The 17,152-nt window shown below is 39.8% G+C and overlaps 2 protein-coding genes across 2 annotated transcripts; both read right to left on the reverse strand.

The window, feature by feature from the left end:
* Positions 1 to 5,512: 5,512 nt before the first annotated feature.
* Positions 5,513 to 8,080, reverse strand: LOC135629168 (disease resistance protein RGA2-like). The gene has a single exon (XM_065136357.1). It carries the CDS (start codon positions 8,078 to 8,080, stop codon positions 5,513 to 5,515), a length of 2,568 nt encoding a protein of 855 aa, XP_064992429.1.
* Positions 8,081 to 13,368: 5,288 nt separating this feature from the next.
* Positions 13,369 to 15,920, reverse strand: LOC135629169 (probable CCR4-associated factor 1 homolog 11). Its single transcript, XM_065136359.1, has 3 exons — positions 15,116 to 15,920; positions 14,424 to 14,503; positions 13,369 to 13,605 (listed from the first exon to the last, which is right to left on the reverse strand). Exons 1-3 carry the CDS (start codon positions 15,918 to 15,920, stop codon positions 13,369 to 13,371), a joined length of 1,122 nt encoding a protein of 373 aa, XP_064992431.1.
* Between the last annotated feature and the right edge of the window lie 1,232 nt (positions 15,921 to 17,152).

A 17,152-nucleotide genomic window follows, 5' to 3' on the forward strand; every position in this document is an offset into this window, starting at 1 on the left:
CAGGTTAGATCAGATCTACAGTAGATTCTTATTGTGATTACTTGGGGAGAATTAGTGGGGATTTAGATATTGTGCATAGTGACGTGATCATTGTATCCCAGTTATTCTCTTGTGATTGTTGCTAGGGTTTTGGGCAAGAGATTGAGATTTGTATATTCATTATTATTATAGTGGATTATCTCTAGTTTGCCCTGTGGTTTTTCCCCTTCACATTGAAGGGGTTTTCCACATATATCTTGGTGTTCTATTTGATTGTGATTTCATTTAATTTTCGCTGCGTGTTATGGCTTGCTAGTATTTGTTTGTATACAAAGATTATTTCTTTTTATATCCCATCAACTTGTATCAGAGCAGGGTTATTATGATTTAATTATTATATTTGAATATGGAGTTAGTAATATTTCTCGTATGATTAATTTAAATGAAAATAATTGGATGATATGGAAACCAAGAATGAAAAATCTCTTGTATTGCAAAGATTTGTATGAACCTTTGCAGGGGGATAGTGCAAAACCCACAACTATGATAGATGATTAGTGGAAGAGGTTAGATTGAAAAACAGTTGGGTTTATTCAATAGTGGCTTGATGATAGTGTCTTTCACTATATTTCTATTGAACGTTATACATATTCTCTTTGGAAAAAATTGGAAGGTTTCTATGAAAGAAAATAGCTGGCAACAAAGCTTTTTTGATCAGAAAACTTGTGAACCTAAAATATAGAGAGGGTGCTTCTATTGCTGAGCATTTGAATGAAATGCAGAGTATCACTAACTAGTTATCCTCTATGAAAATGTCTCTTGATGATGAGTTACAAATATTGTTACTTTTTAGTTCATTACAAGAAAGTTGGGAGACACTAGTGGTTTCCCTCAGTAATTCTGCGCCAGATGGTGTTGTCACTATGAGTCAATTAACAAGCAGTTTGTTGAATGAGGAGTTGAGAAGAAAGAATTCAGCAATATCTCAGAATGATTCATAAGCACTTATCTCAGAGAACAAAGGAAGGTCAAAGTCTAGAAGCAATTCATGCATGGGTAGGAGCAAGTCAAGATCAAGAAAAGATATTGTTTGCTATAACTGTAATGAGAAAATACATTACAAGAACCAATGTAAGCAATCTAAGAAGAACAAAAAAAAGGGAAAAGAAGTGGAGTCTACAAAGTCAAAAGATAATATCACAACTATAATGCAAGGTGGTGATTATTTGATTTTGTCTCCTTTTGATAATATTTTTTCTTGTATGTGTCAGGATCTTGAGTGGGTGATTGACATAAGTGCTTCTTATCATGCTATACCACGGAGGGAGTTTTTTTGCTACATACAGGTCTGAAAATTTTGATGTTGTCAAGATGGGCAACTATGACACAACAGACATCATTGGCATGGGTGATATCTATTTAAGACCAACCTTGGCTACAAGTTTATGCTTAAGGATGTGAGGCATGTGGTTGACTTGAGGCTAAATTTAATTTCAGTTGGAAGACTAGATGATGAAGACTATGATAGCAGATTTTACGAAGGGCAATGGAAGCTCAGTAAGGGTTCTCTTATTATAGCTAGTGGAAAGAAATATCATACTTTGTACAAGTTGTAGGCTAAAGCTTATGGTGAGCAGTTAAATGCTACAGAGAAAGACTTCAGTATGGAGTTGTGGCATAGGCGACTGGGACACATGCGCGAGAAGAGACTGCAAGCTCTTTCCAAGAAAGAGGTATTACCAGATCTCAGAGGTATACATTTAAACCCTTGTATTGATTGTTTGGCTGGTAAACAACATAGAATTTCATTTACTAGTCCTGCTATGTCTAGAAAAATACATGCCTTAGACCATGTTTATACAGATATATGTGATCCTTTGAGGATAAAAATTCCTAGCGGATCTGTTGATGTTCTTGGTATAAGTGGTGCACTTTATTTTGTTACTTTTATAGATGATTTTTACAGTAAAGTTTGGGCCTATGCTTTGAAGACTAAAGATCAAGTGATTAATGTCTTCAAAGATTTTTCATGCCAGGGTTGAAAGGGAGACAAAAAGGTAATTGAAATGTATAAAATCAGATAGTTGGTGGTGAGTACACAAGATTATTTAATGATTATTGCATGTCACATGAGATCCAACATGAGATGACAGTTTCTGGTACACCTCAGCATAATGCAATTATAGAGAGGATGAACCGCACCATCATGGAAAAGATTAGATGTATGCTTTCACAGGCCAAGATACCCAAAAGGTTTTGGAATGAGACTTTGAGGACTGCAGTTGATATGATCAACTTGTCACCATGTACAGCTCTAGATGGTGATGTTGCAGAGTATGTATGGTCAGGAAAATATGTTTTCTACATGCATTTGTAAGTGTTTGGTTTTCGTGCATTTGCATATGTTCCAGACAATAAAAGGTCCAAGCTGGATGGTAAGACTAAAGAATATATTTTTCTTGGTTACTCACATGATTAGTTTGGTTATAGGCTTTGGGATTCAGAAAAGCAGAAGACATTTAGAAGTAGAGATGTAGTCTTCTTTGAGGATCAAACCTTTGAAGATTTGAAGAAGAAGACACCGGCCAAGACTTTTGCAAAGGATTAGCATATTGTGACCCAATTACTCCTCCAGTATATCAGGGTAATGGGGGAGATGTGTAGGAAGATGGTGTAGAGTCTAATATTGATATGCCTGTAGGACATGTTGAGCAAGAAGAAGTTGGAGAGCAACTTCCCACAGAACCTTAGTTGAGAAGATCTTCTAGACAACGTTAATCTTCCAGAAGATACTTTACATATGAGTATTTGATGCTTACTGATGTAGGTAAACTAGAGTGTTACCAGGAAGTAGTTGAAAGTGAGCAGAAAAAGTAGTGGTTAGTTGCTATGCAGGAAGAGATGGATGCTCTTCAGAAGAACCATACTTATGATTTGGTACTACTACCAAATGGAATGATGACCTTACCCCCCCCAAAATAAGACAAGAGATATGCCGACAATTGGTCGGCATGGCTTCACATTGATGAGTTATGGGACAACCTCCCTTATGGGCTAAAGGGGGAGGTTGTTGGGCTGGCAGCCCATAAATTCAGCCCATAGTGGGCTTGAACAGCTCACAGCCCACCTCCTCACTTAACCTAACCTTAATTGATATTAGGGGGTGTGGGTGCCTGTGTTTTAGAGGCATAAAAAGAGCATCAAAGCGGCAGAAAAAGGTAGCAACGAGATAGTTTTTTGGCAGCCACGGGATTCCAAAGAAAAGGAGGAGAAGAAGGTAGAAAAGGAAGAGAAAGAAAGAGAAGATGACAAGGACAACACAGAGAAACTATTCTCAATCATCTATTAGTGCTTTCATCTCAGGTTAAATCAGATCTATAGTAGATTTTTACTGTGATTACTTGGGGAGAATTAGAGAGGATTTTGATATTATGCACAGTGACGTGACCCTTGTATCCTAGTTATTCTCTTGTGATTGTTGCTAGGGTTTTGGACAAGAGATTGAGATTTATATATTCATTATTATTATAGTAGATTATCTTTAGTTTGCCCCGTGAGTTTTACCCTTAATATTGAAGGGGTTTTCCATGTATATCTTAGTGTTCTATTTGATTGTAATTTCATTTAATTTTCACTATGTGTTAAGCATATACAAAAGTTATTTCTCTTTATATCTCATCAGCTCTTACATCATACAGGAAGAAGCACCTAGATGAACATATTATACCTTCGATAGTGAACTAATCGGATCGATTCATCAGTCGACGATACTCACGATATCATCACAATCTTTCTAATTTCTCGAGTATTTGATTGGTTGCTAAACCCTTCGATTGGACCATGTACACCGGACATCAGGCAATAATTGCTGAATGCCAAAGATCAAATCAAATCTATCAGGCACGACAACCAAAGCAATAAAGATGGCCTACAAGAACAAACCAGATATGCTGACAGATTTGTCATGCAACCACACAAGAAGAAAAACAAAATGTGTGTGGTGCACAAGAGCGACGCTAAGTTATCCAAGCTTTCGAGGGTAATGATTCCCGACATCAACACGGATAAATCAGCCATGAAACGCTATGCTACGATGATAGCACGGTTGAATCGATCATGAATAATTATGCTACAGTGACACCACGACCGAATTAACCATGCAATGCTATGCTATGGTATGCTATGATGACATCATGATCGAATCGACAATGAAGTATGGTGCTAGGATGACAACATCACCGAATCGGCACTATGAAGTTGATCACGTGTTACAAATGAGATGGTGACTTTGACAGACCACAGCCTCATGCCTTTCGGGTTTGTACGATCGCACCTATGGTCAGATAGAACACACAACAGTCCTTGTCATTAATTACAGTCTTCGACTCAATGCTTGTATGTCATAATACTATAAAAGAATCCACACATATTTACTTTTATAATATTGTATTTCTATAGACTCAACACTATAAAAGAGAGGCATTTTCAGGTATGCGCCCTCTTGTAGTTTTATAGGATCTCGATAGACTAGAAATACATGAAAATTTTGATGAAATATCACTGAATTCATATCTGTATCGGAGTCCTATCACGATTGCAACATTAACATATATGAAAATATGCATGATATAGTTGTTTCAAAGTCAAATTAGAATGGATATAAAAAGTTCACTTGAATGGAAAATATTGGAATGGCCAAATCCTTCACAAATCAATATTGAAATGGCTGCATTAATTGGGAAGCCTCCATGCAAGCAAGTAGGAATAGGCTGATGGAAGACTAAATCTCCAACAATACTTGAAGATATTATTTGTGCAACAACATCCCCGTTGGTCTAACCACGTACTCGGTTAAGAACATATGATGATACTTCAAAACAATGTAAATGAATAAAATATAAATAACTTGATGTCGGAATACAATAAAACGATATTTAGGTGTTTTATATTTGTTCCATGCACGATAGTCCGTCTTTTTCTTTGAAAAAAAGAAAGTAAAGTAAATCTATACCTCTCCTCTTGTACTTGACTTAGAAATGCTTAAAGTAAACCTTAGCCTTATGAGCTTTTACAAATGCCTCGAACAAAAAATAATACTTGGTCATAAAATACATCTAGAAAATACATAATAAGACCAAACAAATGTCAGCCATAATGAAAGAAAATGATAATAAAATACAATCTGGTACCTTACCTACATGGTCTGATGTGGTACGATAAGTTCTTTGGAGAAGACTGGATTCTGAAGCATATCTAATTTTAGATTTGGAGTTTACTAAAATAGCTGGTAGGAAGGTGGATGATTAAGAGATCCTCTACAATTTAGTTTGTAGGAAATCTTTAGGTTTTATTTTGTTAGAATGACAGGACATGCTCGACACAACTGCAATTTGATGCGTCAACTACTGCCGGAATCATATGGTGTCTAAGGATGTTCTGAACAGTTAAACGAAATATTATTCATTTTATCTCAATCTACTCTAATCGTAGTATAAAATATTCCAAGGTAGGAGAACGTACGCTGCTCCGCTGGTTAAAGTCGCAGCTTCGGACAACCTTTAACATCAACGACTGGTAGTAGTTTAAGCTCCTCTGGCATGGATGACAGAGCTCTGCAGCCATATATAAATAAAGAATTCAGAAGATTGAATCCTTGCAGCCACTCTGGCAAAAAGTCCAAATTCTCACATCCAATAATTCTCAAGCTGTCGAGTTTAACACATCGTTCCATGTCCCGTGGCAAACACCTCAGCTCTTGGCATCCAACTATCTCCAAGTCTCTTATATGTTGGAGGTTATGCCAACCTTTCAATTCAGATGTCTGCAGCATCTTATTGTTCAACCAAATACTCAATCTTGAGACCCTGAGATGCACCTCTAGAGCTTTGAATTTTGGACATTGGATTAATGTCAATTCATAAAGTTCCGAAAACAAAAATTCTTCTCTCCCAACTTTTAGCCATTTTTCCAGTGCAGGCATATGAGAGAATGTGAGTTCTCTCAACTCCGGAAATGTCCCATTGTCACCGTAGAATGTTTCATCTATAATATTGATTAAATCCATACCACTTATTTCAATAATCTCGAGACTGAGTAGTTGTCCAAGTGACGGTAGCATTTTACATCTCTTGAGATTGATTAGTTTGATCTCTTTCAACCTGTGGAGATAGTAAAACCCCTCTTTTATCCATACGGGAAATTCCTCGTCTGCATATAAAATAATCTCTAATTTTTTCAAGTTTGAATTGGGTTGAAGGCGTTCAAGTACCTGCAACCAAACTGGTTTGGAGGTTCTCATGTCAACCATATTGTTCCATTTCCAATGTAGCTTTAGATATATGAGTTGTGGAAGTATATCATACAACTTTAAAGAAGTTGAAGTATCTTCTGAATTTGACACTTGTTCGAGATTTTGTAACCATAATTCTTTTAGATTAATCAATGATTGTAACTCTGAGAAGGCATTTCCAATATCACCAATTATGATATATCCAGACAACTTCAGGAGATTACTTATCTGACTTATTTTATGCAGCATTTGATTCAATGGACATCCATATATATTGAGGTTTGTCAGCTTTCTCATATTACTCAAACCCTCAGGTAATTCGACAAGCCATTGACAACCTTCCAAATCTAGCTCTTGTAGATTTACAAGACCGGTGACCGAAATAGGTAGCATTTGAAGCTTTGTACAATAAGTTAGTTTTAAAACATGCAAATTCTCAAGATTATGTATTTGCCTCGGAAGATTTTGAAGCTTTTCGCAATGAGCCAAATTTAAGATTTGTAAATTCCTGAGCTTGCATAAGGATTTAGGAAGTGCTTGGATCTCAGACTGGGCAAGGTTGAGGTATCTCAAGATTAGCAACTTGTCCACTGTATCGGGTAGCTGCTGGACTTTGATAGCTCGTAAATGTAATATACGTAGATGTATGAGGTTGGTAAATATACCTTTTGGAATATGTAGGATATGATATTTGTATTGGAGATCCATTTCCTTTTGTTGTAATACCAAATCTCTCAAATTGTTGACCCCATCGGATAAGATCGTCGGAAATGTGATGGTATTAGAATCGACGAGCATACGTAAATAGAGACATTGTTGTGGGATTGTTGAATTTGAATCAACCTCCGTCAAGAAATAGCAATGCTCCGTGGCAGCAAATGAAAAATCAAGGTCGAGGGTCCTCACATATTCCCTTATCATCACTTCGTCCTCGTCTGACGAAAACAGCAGAAGGCCTTCAGCAGCTAACACATGGAAGAAGTCTTTATAATTGGCCATGTCATCTTGTACAATCAGCCAGTGGTACAACATTAATCGTGTCCATTTACGTGGCATGTAATGAATTCTAATAAAATTCGTATCCAAACCAGAAATTTGTTGTTGCCATCGATTCATTTCGGTATATCTGAATACGGAGCCATACATCTTGGCGCCTGCGGGAGTCCCATAAATTGAATCATAGTCTGTCCTACAGAATTGACGTATCGTGTTTGCTTCCTCCTGTTGATCAGGCCGGATGAGTGCTTGTCTCATGCACAATTCTACCCAAGCATCCTCCGATAGGTACTCCAAGGGATACGGTCGGATGGCGGACCCCAATTTATGGTCACTAAAATGCAAGTCAGGAATGACCACCGCGGTACTCCCCGGTGCGCCGACGAGCAATAGAAAGTTCTCCAATTGGAGCCACTTATCCTTGTCCTCCTCCTCGACGTTGAGATCATCCAGAACGAGGAAGTATTTGCTTTCATGGACTCCATCGTAGAATAGCCAGATGTCCTCGCACGGTTCCCCGGTTATTGATCTCGTGAATTCTCTCATGATCCACATGGGATCCAAAGAAGCAATGCTTGGGACATCCACCCAGATTCGATGCTGGAAATGGTCGTGCACCCAGGAGTGGTGGTAAATCAACCGACCAAGGGTCTTCCTCCCATCACCGCCTTCTATGAGCAGCCATTCAACACAATCGCCAGACTGTTGTTGCTGCAAAATGTCGATGATTTTTTCTACATCCTCGTTGCGTCCCACCACCTCTTCTCTTAGGACGGTGGAGTACTCTTCTTTTTGTCGTGGATCCACAGACTCCATTATCTCCTTTGATAGGCCCAACAGAGACCCCCTCCTCACCAGACAGTTCAGCTTGATGGGGATATAAAGAGGAATAACCTTTGTATATGAACAAATACTAGAAGACCATAATACGCAGCGAAATAAAATGGAAACATAATCAAACAGAACACCAAGATATACGTGGAAAACCCCTTCAATGTGAAGGGTAAAAACCACGGGGCAAACTAGAGATAATCCACTATGAGAATAATGAATATACAAATCTCAATCTCTTGCCCAAAACCCTAGCAACAACCACAAGAGAATAACTGGGATACAAGGATCACGTCACTGCCCACAATATCTAAAACCTCCCTAAGTAATCACAACAAGAGTCTACTGTAGATTTGATCTAACCTGAGATGAGAACACTGCTAGATGATTGAGAACAGTCTCTCTACGTTGTCCTTGTCTTCTTCCCTTTCTTTCTCTTCCTTTTTTGCCTTGTTCTCCTTCTTCTCTTTGGAATCCCGTGGCTCTCAAGATCTGCCTCATTGTTATCTTTTTATAGCCTTTTTCTGCTTCTAAAACGCAGCCACCACACCCCCCTAATCTTAATTAGGGTTAGGTTAAGAGGGGGTGTGGGCTATGGGCTGCCCTAGCCCACATGGGCTGAATATGGGCTATCAGCCCAACAACCTCCCCCTTCAGCTTATAAGGGAGGCTGTCCCATGACTCATCAATGTGAAGCCATGTCGACCAACTGTCGGCATATCTCCTGTCTTTCTTTTGGTAAGGTCTTCGTCAACATGTCTGCTCCGTTGTCATCTGTATGAATTTTCTGAAGCTGCAACTGCTTCTCTTCAAATACATTTCGAATCCAGTGGTATCTGACATCTATATGCTTTGACTTGGAATGAAACATTGGGTTCTTACACAAATGGATGGCACTCTGGCTGTCACAATGCACCACATAATTTTCCTATTTCAGCCCCAATTCTTGTAAGAATTCTTTCATCCATAACATTTCTTTGCATACCTCTGTAGCAGCAATATATTCTGCTTCTGTGGTGGAGAGAGCAATACACCTTTGTAACCGGGATTGCCATGACACAGCTCCCCCTGCAAAAGTAAGTACATAACCTGAAGTGGACTTCCTCGTATCTATATCTCTTGCCATATCTGCATCTGTGTAACCTGTCAACATAGGTGGTCCACCTCCAAAGCTTAAACAAACCTTAGAGCTCCCTCTGAAATATCTAAAAATCCACTTCACTGCTGCCCAGTGCTCTTTGCCTGGATTTGCAAGAAATCTGCTAGTAACACCCACTACATATGCGATGTCTGGCCTCGTACATACCATTGCATACATTAAACTTCCAACTGCTGAAGCATAAGGAACCTTTTGCATTTTCTTCTTCTCCTCATCACTTGACAGACTCTATTCTGAGCACAACTTGAAGTGACCTGCAAGAGGAGAACCAACTGGTTTTGCATTGCTCATACTGAATCTTTCCAATACCTTCTCGATGTATTTCTTCTGTGACAACCAAATCTTCTTGTTTTTCCTATCACGAGAAATCTGCATGCCTAGTATTTGCTTTGCTGGCCCCATGTCCTTCATTGCAAAAGACTCACTCAGTTCCTTCTTCAACCTGTCAATTTTAGACATATCTTTCCCAAGAATAAGCATGTCATCAACATAAAGTAAGAGAATAATAAAATCCTCACCAAACCATTTGATGTACACACAATGATCTGAAACCGTTCTTTTGTATCCATTTTCTGTTATAAATGAATCAAACTTTCTGTACCACTGTCTTGGAGCTTGCTTTAGCCCATACAAGCTCTTCTTCAACTTGCAGACAAAATTATCTTTACCTTTGACTTTGAAGCCTTCTGGTTGCTCCATATAAATTTCCTCCTCCAAATCACCATGAAGGAAAGCTGTCTTCACATCTAACTGCTCAACCTCCAAGTCCTGGCTAGCAGCAATACCAAGAGCAACACGAATAGAAGACATTTTAACAATAGGAGAAAATATCTCTTCAAAGTCAATACCTTTCTTTTGACCAAAGCCTTTCACAACCAATCTAGCTTTGTACTTTGGTTGAGAACAATATTCTTGAGTCTTCAACCTAAAAACCCACTTGTTCTTCAAGGCCTTCATTCCATTTGGTAGCAGCACCAAATCATAAGTGTGGTTCTTCTGAAGAGCATTCATCTCTTCCTGCATAGCAAATAACCACTTCTCTTTCTGCTCACTAACTGCTTCCTGGTAACTCTCTGGTTCACTTGCATCAGTAAGCATCACATACTTATCTGTAGAGTATCTTCTGGAAGGTTGACGTTGTCTAGAAGATCTTCTCAACTGAGGTTCTGTTGGAACTTACTCTCCTACTTCTTCTTGCTCAACATGTCCTGCAGGTAGATCAACATCAGGCTCTACACTATCTTCCTGCACATCTCCCCCATCACCATGATATACTGGAGGAATAACTGGGTCACAATCTGCTAATCCTTGCAGAAGTCTTGGCTGGTGCCTTCTTCTTCAAATCCTCAAAGGTTTGATCCTCAAAGAAGACCACATCTCTGCTCCTGAACACCTTCTGCTTTTCTGGATTCCAAAGCCTGTAACCAAACTGATCATGTGAGTAACCAAGAAAAATACATTCTTTAGACTTACCATCCAGCTTGGACCTCTCATTATCTAGAACATGTGCAAATGCACGACAACCAAACACTCTCAAATGCCTGTAGGAAACATCTTTCCCTGACCATACATGCTCTGCAACATCACCATCTAGGGCTATACATGGTGATAAGTTGATCACATCAACTGCAGTCCTCAAAGCCTCATCCCAAAACCTTTTGGGTAGCTTGGCCTGTGAAAGCATACATCTGATCTTTTCCATGATGGTGCAGTTCATCCTCTCTGCAATTGCATTATGCTGAGATGTACCAGGAACTGTCATCTCATGTTGGATCCCATGTGACCTGCAATAGTCATTAAACAATCCCGTATACTCACCACCATTATCTGATCTTATGCATTTCAATTTCCTTTCTGTCTCCCTTTCAACCCTGGCATGAAACTCTTTGAAGACATTAATAACCTGATCTTTGGTCTTCAAAGCATAAGCCCAAACTTTCCTAGAAAAATCATCTATAAAAGTGACAAAATAAAGTGTACCACTTATACCAAGAACATCAACAGATCCACCAAGAGTTTTTGTCCTCAAAGGACCACATACATCTGTATAAACACGGTCTAAGGCATGCATTTTTCTACATAAAGCAGCACTAGCAAATGAAACTCTATGTTGTTTACCGGTCAAACAATCAATACAAGGGTTCAGATGTATACCTCTGAGATCTGGTAATACCTCTATCTTGGAAAGAGCTTGCAGTCCCTTCTCGCTCATGTGTCCCAATCGCCTATGCCACAACTCCATACTGAAGTCTTTCTCTATAGCATTTAACTGCTCACCATAAGCTTTAGCCTGCAACCTGTACAAAGTATGACATTTCTTTCCACTAGCTATAACAAGAGAACCCTTACTGAGCTTCCATTGCCCTCTGTGAAATCTGCTTTCATAGTCTTCATCATCTATTCTTCCAATTGAAATTAAATTCAGCCTCAAGTCAACCACATGCCTCATATCCTTAAGTACCAACTTGCAGCCAAGGTTGGTCTTTAAATGGATATCACCCATGCCAATGATGTCTGCTGTGCCATAGTTGCCCATCTTGACAACACCAAAGTTTCCAGACCTGTATGTAGCAAAAAACTCTCTCCGAGGTGTAGCATGATAAGAAGCACCTGTGTCAATCACCCACTCAAGATCCTGACACACACAAGAAAAAATATCATCAGAAGGAGACAAAATCAAATAATCACTACCCTGCACTGTAGCTGTAGTATTATCCTTTGACTTTGTAGACTCCACTTCTTTTCCCTTTTTCTTGTTCTTCTTAGGTTGCTTACATTGGTTCTTGTAATGTCCTTTCTCACCATAGTTATAGCAAACAATATCTTTTCTTGATCTTGACTTGCTCTTACCCATACGTGAACTGCTTCTAGACTTTGACCTTTCTCTGTTCTATGAGATAAGTGCCTGTGAATCATTCTGAGATGTTGCCGAACTCTTTCTTCTCAACTCCTCATTCAACAAACTGCTTGTTACTTAACTCATAGTGACAATACCATCTGACGCAGAATTACTAAGGAAAACCACCAGTGTCTCCCAACTTTCTGGTAATGAACTGAGAAGTAACAATGCCTGCAACTCATCATCAAGAGACATTTTCATAGAGGATAACTAGTTAGTAATACTCTGCATTTCATTCAAATGCTTAGCAATAGAAGTACCCTCTCTATATTTTAGGTTCACAAGTTTTCTGATCAAAAAAGCTTTGTTGCCAGTTGTTTTTCTTTCATAGAGACTTTCCAATTTTTTCTAAAGAGAATATGTAGAAATTTCAGTAGAAACATGGTGAAAGACACTATTATCAAGCCACTATCTAATAAACCCAATTATTTTTCGATCTAACCTCTTCCACTCATCATCTGTCATAGTTGTAGGTTTTGCACTATCCCCCTGTAAATGTCCATACAAATCTTTGAAATACAAGAGATCTTCCATTCTTGGTTTTTATATCATCCAATTATTTCCATTCAAACTAATCATGCGAGAAATATTACTGGCCTCCATGTTCAAATACAAAAATTAAATCACCAAAACCCCGCTCTGATACCAGTTGATGGGGATATAAAGAGGAATAACCTTTGTATATGAACAAATACTAGAAGACCATAATACGCAGCGAAATAAAATGGAAATACAATCAAACAGAACACCAAGATATACGTGGAAAACCCCTTCAATGTGAAGGGTAAAAACCACGGGGCAAACTAGAGATAATCCACTATAAAAATAATGAATATACAAATCTCAATCTCTTGCCCAAAACCCTAGCAACAACCACAAGAGAATAACTGGGATACAAGGATCACGTCACTACCCACAATATCTAAAACCTCCACAAGTAATCACAACAAGAGTCTACTGTAGATTTGATCTAATCTGAGATGAGAACACTGCTAGATGATTGAGAACAGTCTCTCTGCGTTGTCCTTGTTTTCTTCCCTTTCTTTATCTTCCTTTTCTGCCTTGTTCTTCTTCTTCTCTTTGGAATCCCGTGGCTCTCAAGATCTGCCTCGTTGTTGTCTTTTTATAGCCTTTTTCTACTTCTAAAACGCAGCCACCATACCCCCTAATTTTAATTAGGGTTAGGTTAAGAGAGGGTGTGGGCTGTGGGCTGCCCTAGCCCACATGGGCGGAATATGGGCTATCAGCCCAACACAGCCTGCGCACCATCTCCTTGAGCTCCGATAGAATGGCTTGGCGAGAGGCCACTCGGATGCTGCAGATGGAGTGTGACAAGTGATTCGATGCTGCAACCGCTCCTCCTCTTGGATGCCAGTCAAGGATCCTACCGAGCAGATCGTCGACGTCCACAATGGCTGCACCGACGTCGGTCACCCACTCCTCCAACTCCGGCTACTTAAACGCTCGAAGCAGAGCGTCCAAGATCGTGCCATTGATAGCCCAGAGGCGATCTCGAATCATCTCCATGTGGTTTGGCATGCCTAGTAGTCGTCCCTGCACCATCATCGCAGGCATTGGCAGAATATGCAATAGTAAGCGATCCAGATCTAATGCCAACGCCATGGCTTTGATGTCAGGGTTGCGGCCATGGAACTCTAGATTATCAATTGAGCCGTGGACTGGTATTACTCAAACCCACTTGGAATCTACAAAAGTATTTGTGCCTCATAGTTGTTCCTTTTCGTACAATACTTCGTTTTCATCCCAGGCAACCATTAATGATTGATGAAAGTTAATCTGGGTATCAAGACATGCATCAAAATGAATTATCAAGTTACTTGATTTAAAAATAGAAAAAAAATAATGAGAAAGTAATTTCTACTTGATAAAGGAAGATTGATGATCAAGACAATGATGTCACACATCGATTGGAGCTACAACCGAAAAGTGAACAATGGGCTGAGTTATTTGTGGAGCCGACGGTTATTCGAAAATATTACTTTTATTCTGGTCTTCGACCAAGCATATCCTCATGCACAAATCTTTGACAAGAAAAGAGTCATGAAAGAATTTAATTGAATTATTATTGTGTTTATAGAATTGAGAAACAAAAATGAGATTTCGTTTAATATGAGGTGTAAGTAGAACATCATTGAGTGGTGCCACTAATACAATGACGCTTTTGGAATCTACCTTCACAATCTGTGCAAATAACGAATCAACCATCCAAGCAAGCTCCAAGTAATGCATTCTTCTATGTGGTTAGTTACCTTTGCGCGGGTCTCCTGCAATCTCACAATCTTTGTCTCGAGCGAGGCAAAAGATGTTGCCTTTGTCTCAAGCGAGCGAGCTGTAAAGGAACAAAAAGAACTTGTGGTCTCCAATGATACTCTACCCCTCATTAATTCGTTCTCTTATTTCTTATCTTCTTTCGTCTGTGTCAAGACACCGAGCAAATGGGTTTCTTTTTCCTTACCGTTTGCCTTTCTTATGCTCCGAGGGAGCATGAACGTACCAAGACAGGTGTGCCAAGGTTTCCCTTCCCATGCCATGTACCACGCCACCGGCCGGCAAAGTTTTAGCCCATGCCGGACGTAGACCATTTTGAGCAAATTTAACTTCTTCCCAAATTTGCAAATAAATATGTCATATATCCTGGATCGTTGTCGTAGGTAACTTTGTTGCATGCTTCACCTCGATGAAGATTGCCCTGAGCAGTAGACCTGTAGGGCTCGTTGGTGCATCGTCGAGTACTGTTTGTTTCCCATGCTTGCATACATCGGATACGTACGAGCACCGGTGCGCATGCATCGTTGTCGTCTCATCGACTTCTGGTGGCCGCAGCAGTAGTACGTGCTGCTGAGCACATTCTTTTAGGACATGCAGATCGTACATGTACTAAATTAAACCGCCAACCCCATGGCAAGCAAGCGGTTTTGCTGCCGTCTTGCGTAAGGCCAACCTCTGCGGTCAATCCTTCGAGTCCTCCTGTTCTCGACGCATCTATTCTCTATACCATAGAGGACCGATGCAGATCTGTCGTCCTCTACGTTATGCCTTCGTTGCTTCATTTCGTTGAAGAGTGCCCCAATTAGTAGACTGTCATATGCTGCTTGGTGACGGATCCCTACGGGTTCAAAGTTCAATAACCTTGATAGTCCCACCAAACCAATCTCTCCCCGACGCAGTCCTCCACAAAATCGAGATATATATTTGAGATCATAAATCTGGCCGAAGATGGTCCTCACCAAATCAGAGAACTCGTTCAAGGTGTTGGGCAGTGGGGCTCGGGTGATCATCTTTATCACAAAAGCCACGTCGTAGAGTCCGTGAAACGTAACATACTTGGAGCTGTAGGGTTGGCAGAAGAGCTTCACGCATACCAGATAGGCGCACCGCCGCGCGTCGATGCCGTGTCGTCGGTATTGCTGGAAGTCGTGCCCGCTCTGTGCCAACAACTCGATGGAGTCGGGAGAGGAAGCATCCACATCGGGATCGAAATCCGAAAAATTGAACTGCCAACAGCACCCCGGCCATGGGGTGTTGCCGCCTTCGTCGAACAAGGCGACGCCCAGCTGGATCAGGTGCATGTTATCCACGTTGTGCTTCACGTCATTGTATCTTTCTTCTTCGGTGGCATTGCGAGGGGTGTCGCGAATGAACCCCGGGAACTCCGTATCGATTGCCACTATCGGGTAGGAGCCACGGAGACTGAGGATGAGCTCCAAGTGCTCCACAAGGTTTGCCTTCCCCACGTTGATGGCCATGGCAAGCTGCACCACTCTCTCTGTCGCTTTCTCTTTCTCCTTCGCTTTCTCTTTCGCTTTCGCGCTCTCTCTCTTCACTAGCAGTAGTGTATGTACTTTGGGGTCACCCTCTTTGGTGTTTATATAGACGATTTCCCGACGCATAACACAGATTTCTAACATTATTCATTGTATTCGGACGATGTTATAATTATTACTTTTTCTATTCATTTTGTATTGCCTACATTGCTAGCTCCCTTTCATCACCAAAAATTGTTTGCCTAGCAATTGGTTCTACGTTCCATATTAACCTTGCTACTTCATTAATTCCCTTCCCTTCTCTACCAAAAATATGTGTGATTCACCAACTTTCTCAGCTTATCCCTCATTTTATTCCTCACCTACCACAATGGATTAATTTTACTGCTCATCATCGTCATTAATTCTAGACCGATCAATATTAAGTTGTGCCTCCCACAATGGTTTAATTAGGGCTTTCCTATTCCACATGTATTTGACTGACATCCATTTCCCTTCCATTCGTTCCGTGTTTTGGTTTCCTTGATGATCGAGGACAAAGGCCGCAACTTTGTCTCTCACTAGACCACATCATATTAACCCATTGCTTCAAATCCTTCCCTTCCTCGTGCAATTGCCTGCCCCTTTAACCAATTAGGGAAATACTTCTAATTCTTTGTTCACATATATTCCATATAATTTTGAAAAACATGCCATGTGGGAAAATATGATTAATAATTCCTTTTGTTTTTTCTTCAAACACAAAAAGCAGTTGCTAGTATTTTCAATACCCATATTGGTCGATCTATCTAAGATTAGGAGCAACGCTGCGATTAACTTTCAACAAAAGACCTTCACCCTTAGCATAGTAGGAAGATGTCAAACCTTTCAAGCTTATATATAAATAAATCTATTGGCTGACTTGGTAGATGCAACCCCATTCTAATCATACTTCCATTTCATGCCTAAGTATCATCACTTGGAATAAGAAAGATATCATAATTGATATCAAAAATTCACTTGAATCTAAAATTGCATTGACCAATTTCTTTAACATGTTACATAAATTTGAATTTGCATGGTTGGTTGATTCCCTTTACATTTTGGTTTATCTGAATACTGAAATCAATGAACCTTCCGACCTGACTAATAACAGACGTGGTGTCTAATCATATATCACCAAAGTTAAATCTGTATTCGATCCTAAATAGGATTAGGATCTAAATAAATTGTCT

This window comes from Musa acuminata, chromosome BXJ3-1, assembly GCF_036884655.1.
Source record: "Musa acuminata AAA Group cultivar baxijiao chromosome BXJ3-1, Cavendish_Baxijiao_AAA, whole genome shotgun sequence".
Classification (NCBI taxonomy): domain Eukaryota; kingdom Viridiplantae; phylum Streptophyta; class Magnoliopsida; order Zingiberales; family Musaceae; genus Musa; species Musa acuminata.